This window comes from Cebus imitator, unplaced genomic scaffold (genome assembly GCF_001604975.1).
Source record: "Cebus imitator isolate Cc_AM_T3 unplaced genomic scaffold, Cebus_imitator-1.0 Scaffold519, whole genome shotgun sequence".
In the NCBI taxonomy this organism is placed as follows: Eukaryota; Metazoa; Chordata; class Mammalia; order Primates; family Cebidae; genus Cebus; species Cebus imitator.
This window is the reverse complement of record NW_016107834.1, coordinates 1,297,126-1,305,782: the sequence shown is the minus strand read 5'-3', so window position 1 is coordinate 1,305,782 and position 8,657 is coordinate 1,297,126. Positions and strand designations below refer to the sequence as shown.

The following is an 8,657-nucleotide window of genomic DNA, read 5'->3' as shown; positions in this document are numbered from 1 at the left end:
ACAGGTGCCCACCATGCCTGGCTAATTTTTTGTACTTTTATTGGAGATGGGGTTTTGCCATGTTGGCCAGGCTGGTCTCAAACTCCCGACCTCAAGTGATCCGACTGCCTCAGCCTCCCAAAGTGATTGGATTACAGGCATAAGCAACTGCGCCGGCCTGAAGAAGAGGTTTAAGAAATAAAAATCAGGTGGGGCGCAGTGGCTCATGCCTGTAATCCCAGCTACTCAGAAGGCTGAAACAGGAGAATCGCTTGAACCTGGGAGACGGAGAATGTGGTGAGGGGAGATGGAGAATGTGGTGAGCCGAGATCGTACCACTGCACTTCAGCCTGGGCAACAAGAGCAAAACTCAATTTCAAAAAAAAAGAAAACAGAAAGTCAGAAACAAAAAGACTACCAAATAGCTACCTTAATCCTTTCTGGAAAAAGACCAGATTTTAAACATTTAATAATAAACAAATGCAACAATGAATTCCCTGAAATCTGAAAAGCTGGTGACACAAGCGTCCATCCATCTGAGTCACAGACGGGGCAAAGGGCACGAGGTGCCTGGAGGGCCTGAGGTCAGAGCTCAGCCGCATCCCGGTCCTGCCGCTTAGAAGCTCAGGACCTTGGCCAACGACAGGTCCTGAGCCTGTTTCTCCATCCATAAAACAGGCCTCCCAGCCGTGTCAGGGCAGCTGAAACAAGGGTCAAATGAGGAAACTGGCCAGGCACGTTGGTTCACACCTGTAATCCCATCACTTTGGGAGGCTGAGGCAGGTGGAACACATGAGGTCAGGAGTTCGAGACCAACCTGGTCAACATGGTGAAACCCCGTCTCTGGTAAAAATACAAAAATGAGCCGGGTGTGGTGGTGCATGTCTGTAATCCCGGTTCCTAAGGAGGCTGAGGCATGAGAATCGCTTGAATCCAGGAGGCAGAGGTTGCAGTGAGCCGAAATCGTGCCACTACACTCCAGCCTCAGCAACACAGCAATACTTTGTCTAAAAAAAAACAATGAGAAAACCATGCAAGGGATCGCAGCACAATCCCTGCCACGCAGAGGAGGCAAAATCAATATGAAGGGTTAAAACTATTGTTTCTCTGATGAAAAAGGGAAGTACTCAACCAAGTTAGAAAAATACCTTGGCCCTGGTAGCCAGCTTACAGTTCATGAATTCATCCCCAACACACTGTGCTGATTCTCTTAACTTGTTCTGCACATCCTGCTAAAGTAAAAGAGAAAACTTCACCCTCTTCTACTAGCAATGAGAAAGCTCATGTGAGACGAAGGTCACCATGGAGCAGGGTGTCATCCTTCCTTAGGAGAAATACACTTATGTGTGTTGGCTTTGACTTTAGGATGCCGCAGTCTCTTGACTCTCCCTTAGATGTCTTTCTCACTGAACAGGACAGCCTGGCTTGGTTGCAGGAGCAACACAAACCTGCAGCTTCTCTCCAGAGGCATGGCCCTCCATCCGCAGACCTGGGGGCGACTCTCCAGAGGCACGACCTCTGTATCCACAGGCTGGGGGCAGCAGCAGCCCCAGAGACAGACGGCAGATGCCTGAGACTCTGGTAGATTCCAAAAGCGCAATAGAACAGGGCGAAAGTGTCTTCCTTCCTAGGAATACATCCATGGCACCAGGAACACCAGAGCCCAGGGAGCTGCGGGGCAGAGCAAGGACAGGCCCAACCCCCGGCACTGGAGCCCTCTCACCTGAACGAGCCTTCAAATCAGGAGGCACCCAGGAGATACAAAGGGAAACCCTAATGTGCAGCTGTTCACGCATCCAGGAACTCTAGAATTTCAGAGATGCCTTAAACATCATCTGACTCAACTCTCATTTCACAAAAAAAAAAAACACCTGAGGTCAAGTGTGTAGTCCCAGCTACTCAGAGCCTGAGGCGGGAGGATTGCTAGCCTGGGTAACATAGTGATACCTCATCTCTAAAAACAGAAAGGAAGCAAGAAAACTGAAGCCAGGAAGTGACAGATAATGCTATCTATGCAAAGGCCACAGGGAGCATCCTGCCCCTAGAACAGGAGGGTTGCCCACCTGTGACCCACCACACCCCTCCTCCCGTGGCTCCTCTGCTGAGAGCCTCAGCCCCGCCCAGGTCCTGCCACATTCCTCTCTGACAATCCAGATCTCCTTCTAATGGAACGTTTCCACCCCCAGGGCTCAAAAGATCCTATTGCCTGCTCTAGGTATCCCCAGGGGCATCCCAGGGACAGGCCACCCTCCTACAGGGCGAAGGCCCCTCTGCCTTGAGGGAAATGAAAACAAAAGGAACCAAGACTTGTGTGAAGTCAGCCTGGGAGTGGTGGTGTCTTCCTGCAGCAGGGAGGAGGGCAGAGGCCCTCAGGTTCCCATTCAAGAAGGGGTTTCCCTAAAATAGAAGAGAGTCTGGAAACCTCTATTCCAGTGTAGCCCCCGCCTCTCCCCGTACAGGGAGAGGGTCCTCTAGGCACAGGCGGAGAGGGAGCACAGAACCCAACTTCCCTGGAGGGCTAGCAGCTGCCTCCTCCTCAGGAAGCAGGAGCTTTGCTGCAGGGTTTTCCTTTGAGACAGGGTCTCGCTCTGTCACCCAGGCTGGAGTGCAGTGGCACACTCACAGCTCACTACAAGCTCGACCTCCTGGGTTCAAGCGATTCTCAAGCCTCAGCCTCCCGAGTGACTGGGATTAAAGGTGTGCACCACCATGTCTGGCCTCAGTTCTGTTTTGTTTTAGTAGAGAAGTCTCCCTATGTTGCTCAGCCTGGTTTCAAACACCTGGTTTCAAACACCTTAGCCTCTCAAAGCATTGGGATTAGAGGCGTGGGCCACCATGTGCCCAGCCGAGCTATAGCTTCTTTTTTTTTTTTTAACGGAATTTCACTCTGTCACCCAGGCTGGAGTGTAATGGCACGATCTCAGCTCACTGCAACCTCTGCCCCCAGGTTCAAGCAATTCTCTGTCTTTGCCTCCCTAGTAGCTGGGATTATAGGTGCCCGCCACCATACCCAGCTAATTTTCTTATTTTTAGTAGAAACAGGGTTTCACCATCTTGGCCAGGCTGGTCTTGAACTCCTGACCTTGTGATCCACCCACCTCAGCCTCCTAAAGGGCTGGGATTACTGGTGTGAGCCACCACACCTGGCGCTATAGCTTCTTGACATTCACTAAGGCTGTGAGGCAGCCGCTGGGAGGAAGGAACCCCGCTCAGATGTCTGGCTGAGCACATGTACAAGAAGTTGATTCCCAGGTGCAGGTCTGTGCTGTGGCTCTGACAAGGAGGCTCAGCGTGCTTTCTCAGTGCTCCACAGTCGGACAGGGCTTTGTTTTAACTGAACACTTCTTCCCATCTGGAGTCTCTCATCTCCCTAAACCCTCCAAACCATCCAGTCTAAAACCTCAAAGTGACCTCAGAGACCCAAGATCTCCACATAGATTTACAAAATCCTGCCAAGTCAACACCAGGGACACCTCTGAAAATCACATTCAGGCTGTTATCTGGACAGGAAAGAAGTACTGTCAATGTCATTCCTGCTGGGCATCCAAACAAAGGACCAGGAGGATAAGAAACCAAACCTGAGAGAGGAAAGAGCAGCTCCGGAGGCTCAGGGGCTCCTGGGACAGGGACACGCGTGGGGCGGACACACTCACCGAGCCACTGAAGGACAGGAAGAGCTTGAGAAGCACATCTTTGGAGAACACGGGATGCCGTGCCACCAGGTTGACAAAGCGCTTCAGAGCTCTCCTCCTGGCCTCGATGAACTCCCTGTCAGCTGGAGGAGTGCACAGGGTCACTGGACAGAGTCCAGGGTGCCAGCCCCCATCTTCCGCTCTGAGCGAGTTCTCAAAGCTCTCCCTAGAGGTGGCGGAGCACCCAGCGACTAGTGGAGGGCACTGGCTGGGCCCCCAGTGCTACCCAGAAAACGGGCCTGCAAAAGCTGCCCAGAGCAAGAGCCCCACCCCCAAACCCTGCCTCCAGCCACACACACTTGGGTCCAGGAGTTGCCAGGGAAAACCACAGATCTGCTCCTTTCCATCAAGAGTCCTGTGAACCAAGTGAGTGGTCACTCTGATCACCTCCATTAAAGACACCTTCCATAAGCCCTTCCTGGCACTTCTCTCCAGGGAAAAAATGGGTTTTGCTGGTTCCAACACTAAGGCAACGCAGGTTTTCTTTTCTTTTTTAATTCTAATTTTTTCTTGCTGGCACCATCTTGGACTTTTTGATGTCCATTTTTGTTTTTTTTTTGGAGCCAGAGTTTCGCTTTTATTGTCCAGGCTGGAGTGCAGTGGCGCGATCTCAGCTCACTGCAACCTTTGCCTCCCGGGTTCAATCTATTCTCCTGCCTCAGCGTCTGGAGTAGCTGGGATTACAGGCAGGTGCCACCACACATGGCTAATCTTTGTATTTTTAGTAGAGATGGGGTTTCACAATGTTGGTCAGGCTAGTCTCAAACTCCTGACCTCAGGTAATCCTGCCTCAGCCTCCCAAAGTGCTGAGATTACAGGCATGAGCCACCATGCCCGGCCGAGAGTTTCTATTCACTGTGCTTATAGCTCACTCTGCAATGGATCCAGTTACTAATTGCTTCCATTCAGGTTAAATATTTTCACTCCAAAGGGAAAGAAAGTAAAAGCATATATTGATGCATTTAAGACATTTCAATCTGAACACAAACAAAAATGATATTTAAATATCTTTTTTTTTTTTTCTTTTTTGAGATGGAGTCTCACTCGTCAGGTAGGCTGGAGTATAGTGACACAATCTCAGCTCACTGTAACCTCCACCTCCCAGGTTCAAGCAATTCTTCTGCCTCAGCCTCCCAAGTAGCTGGGATTACAGGCATGCACCACCACGCCCAGCTAATTTTTGTAGTTTTAGTAGAGACGGGATTTCACCATGTTGGTCAGGCTGGTCTCGAACTCCTGACCTCAGGTGATCCGCCTGTCTCAGCCTCCCAAAGTACTGGGATTACAGGTGTGAAAACCTGTACCCAGCCAAGCCCAGGAGTTTGAGGCCAGCCTGGGCAACATAGTGAGATCCCACCTTTACAAAAAATAAAATTATGGCCATGGTAGTGCATACCTGGAGTCCCAGCTACTCGGAAGGCTGAGGCGGGAGGATCACTTGAGCCCAGGAGTTCAAGGCTGTGGTGAGCCAAGATTGCGCCACTGCACTCCAGCCTGAGTGGCAGAGTGAGACCCTGTCTCTAAATAAATACATACATAAAGCAGCAGTAATCAAGATAATGTGGTATTGTCATACAGAGACAAATACATCAACGGAACAGAACAGAGAGCCAGGAAATTAACTCACTCACAGATGGTTAATTGATTTTCAATAAACATGGCAAGGCAATTTAACTGTGTAAAGGATTAATTCAATTAATCTCATTAAATGAATGAATGTGGATTTGAAGGAAAAAGTAAACCTCAACTCTTCCCAGATTCCACAGACAAATATTAACCCAGATCATAGGTCTAAACATAAAAGTTGGCCAGGCACAGTGGCTCATGCCTGTAATCCCAGCACTTTGGGAGGCCAAGGCTGGAGGATTGCTTGAGACTGGGAGTATGAGTCCAGTCTGGGCAACATATGAAGATGACACCTCTACAGAAATTTAAAAATTAAAAAAAAAATGTAAAATAGCCAGGTGTGGTGGTGGGTGCCTGTAATCTCAGCTACTCTGGAGGGTGAGGCAGGAGAATCGCTTGAACCCAGGAGGCAGAGGCTGCAGTGAGCTGAGATCATGCCATTGCACTCCAGCCTGGGTGATGAGAGCAAGATCCATCTCAAAAAAAAATTTTTTTTTTTAAATTAGCAGGCAGAGGGGCACACACCTGTAGTCTCAGCTACTTGGAAGGCTGAGGCAGGAGGATCCCTTGAGCCCAGGAGTTCGAGACCAGCTTGGGCAACATAGGGAGACTTGGTCTCTAAAAACAATTTTTTAAAAGGCCAGACATAGTAGCTCACACCTGTAATCCCAGCACTTTGGGAGTCTGAGGTGGGCAGATCACTTGTCAGGAGTTTGAGACCAGCCTGGTCTACACAGTGAAACCCTGTCTCTACTAAAAATGCAGAAAAAAATTATCTGAGCCTGGTAGCGTGCGCCTATAGTCTCAGCTACTCAGGAGGCTGAGGTGGGAGAATCACTTGAGCCCAGGAGGCAGAGGTTGCAGTGAGTTGAGATTGCCACACTACACTCCAGCCTGGGCAACAGAGCGAGACTTGGTCTCAAAATAATAATTAGCTGGGTAACATGGCACATGCCTGTGGTTCCAGCTACTCAGAGACTGAGAGAGGAGGACCACCTGAGCCCTGAAGTTTGAGGCTGCAGTGAGCTATAACTGCACCACTGCACGCCAGCCTAGGCAACAGAGTAAGACCCTCTCTCTGAAAAAGAAAGAAAGAAAAAGACTTGTACAAGTATGTACACCGCAGTTTCATTTACAATAGCCAGAGGTACATTTTGGGAGGTCAAGGTGGGTGGATCACGGAAGTCAGGAGTTCAAGACCAGCCTGTCCAATGTGGTGAAACCCTGTCTCTACTAAAAATACAAAAATTAGCTGGGTGTGGTCGTGTGTGCCTGTAATCCCAGCTACTCAGGAGGCTGAGGCAGAAGAATCCTTTGAACCCCAGAGGTGGAGGTTGCAGTGAGCTGAGATGGTGCCATTGCACTCCAGCCTGGGCGACAGAGTGAGACTCTGTCTCAAAAGAAAAAAGAAAAACAAACAATAGCCAGAGGTTGGAAACAAGCCGGAGGTTCACAAACGGCCGACAGATAAACAAATTGTTCCATGCTCATACAACAGATACTTCTCAGCAGTAAAAAGGAGCAAACTACAGATACAAACAACAAGAAGAAACCTCACAAACAGCATGCCAGCTGGGTGTGGCCACCCATGCCTGTAATCTCAGCACTTTGGGAGGCAGAGGCGAGAGGACTGCTTTAGGCCAGGAGATGGGCCTCAAGAAAAATAAAAAGAGAAAAGAAAAAAAGAAAGAAACAATATGCTGAGTAAAAGTAGACAGACATAGAATGAATACATGCCTCCATTCATATAAAAGTCTACAGTAGGCAGGGCTGGGCGCAGTGGCTCACGCCTGTAATTCCAGCACTTTGGGAGGCTGAGGTGGGTGGATCACGAGGTCAGCAGATCAAGATCATCTTGGCCAACATGGTGAAACCCCGTCTCTATTAAAAATGCAAAAATTACCCAGGCATGGTGGCGCGTGCCTGTAGTCCCAGCTACTCAAGAGGCTGAGGGTGGAGAATTACTTGAACTTGGGAGGTGGGGTTGCAGTGAGCAGAGGTGGCATCACTGTACTCCAGTCTGAGTGATAGCATGAGAGCTTGTTTCAAAAAAAAAGAAAGAAAAGAAATCAGTATAGTGGTTGCTACTATGGAGGAGGGGATGGGGGAATTTTGCTGGTGACAGAAATGTTCTGTCTCTTGATGAGGGTCACACTGGTGTGTGCAGCTGTCAAGGTTCTTTAATTTGCAGCACATAAGATCTGTGCATTTTGGTGGATGTGATGGATCATGCCTGTAATCCCAACACTTTGAGAGGCTAAGACCGGCAGATTGCTTAAGATCAGGAGTTCGGGACCAGCCTGGGCAACATAGGGAGACCCTAAAAAACACTAGCAAGGCATGGTGGCATGCACCTGTGTTCCCAGCTAGTTGCAAGGCTGAGGAGGGAGGATCACTTGAGCTCAGGAGGTGGAGGTTGCAGTGAGCCGTAATTGCACCCCAGCACTCCAGCCTGGGTGACAGAGCAAGACCCCATCACAAAAATAAAAGCCAAAAAACTGCAATTCCCTTATGTAAACTGCACTTTAATAAATTGCTAGCCAAAAATCTCCTATGTATTTGGAAATGTAAAATAACCCATAATGAAATTACAGGCTCTTTGGAACTGACAATAAAAGTTCTACTTATCAGAACTCAAGGGAAGCAGACAGAGAGCAGTCCCTGGAGGGAAACATATAATCTGAAGTGCACATATGAGAAAACATGAAAGACTGAAAATTAATTAGCTCAGGGTCGATTCTAGATGTTAGTTAAAGAATCACAGAGTCAACCCCTTTATTACATTTAAAAAAAAAAAACAAGTATGCAAAAGACCTCTCTTAGCTCATTAGGAATATAAAGGAACTTTCTCAAGCAAATAAAAGGATATCTTGTAAAAAATAAAATAAAAAAAGGAAAAGAAAAATCCTAGAGCAACCATTAAACCATTATATCAAAAGCTTAGACTTCAAGATTATTCACTTTAAAATGGTGGGGGGAAGTATGCCTGTTTTAATGAAAACTATTAAACTCTGTATTTAAGGATCTAGCTAAAGCAAGAAGGCAAATACAAACAGTGGAATTAAGATCGGGAAGGGGCCAGGCTTGGTGGCTCATGCCTGTAATCTTAGTACTTTGGGAGGCTGAGGCAGGAAGATTGCCTGAGCTCAGGAGTTTGAGACCCATCTGGGCAACATGGCGAAACCCCAACTCTACCAAAAAATACAAAAAATTAGCCGGGCATGGTGGCATGTGCCTGTAGTCCCAGCTACTCAGAGACCGAGGCATGAGAATTGCTTGAACCTGGGAGGCAGAGGTTGCAGTGAGCTGAGATTGCACCACTGCACCCCAGCCTGGGAGACAGAGCAAGACTCTGTCTCA

The 8,657-nt window shown here is 48.5% G+C and overlaps 1 protein-coding gene across 1 annotated transcript in view; it reads right to left on the bottom strand.

Annotated features, from left to right (window-relative positions):
* The window catches only part of SNX8 (sorting nexin 8), a 16,298-nt gene extending 12,083 nt beyond the window's left edge, over nucleotides 1-4,215 (bottom strand). Inside the window, exons 1-3 of the mRNA XM_037733356.1 lie at nucleotides 4,192-4,215; nucleotides 3,633-3,893; nucleotides 1,128-1,208 (exon numbers count right to left, since the gene is read on the bottom strand). Of these exons, the coding sequence (XP_037589284.1) occupies nucleotides 1,128-1,208; nucleotides 3,633-3,893; nucleotides 4,192-4,215 (366 nt within the window). The remainder of the gene's footprint in view (nucleotides 1-1,127; nucleotides 1,209-3,632; nucleotides 3,894-4,191) is intronic.
* Between the last annotated feature and the right edge of the window lie 4,442 nt (nucleotides 4,216-8,657).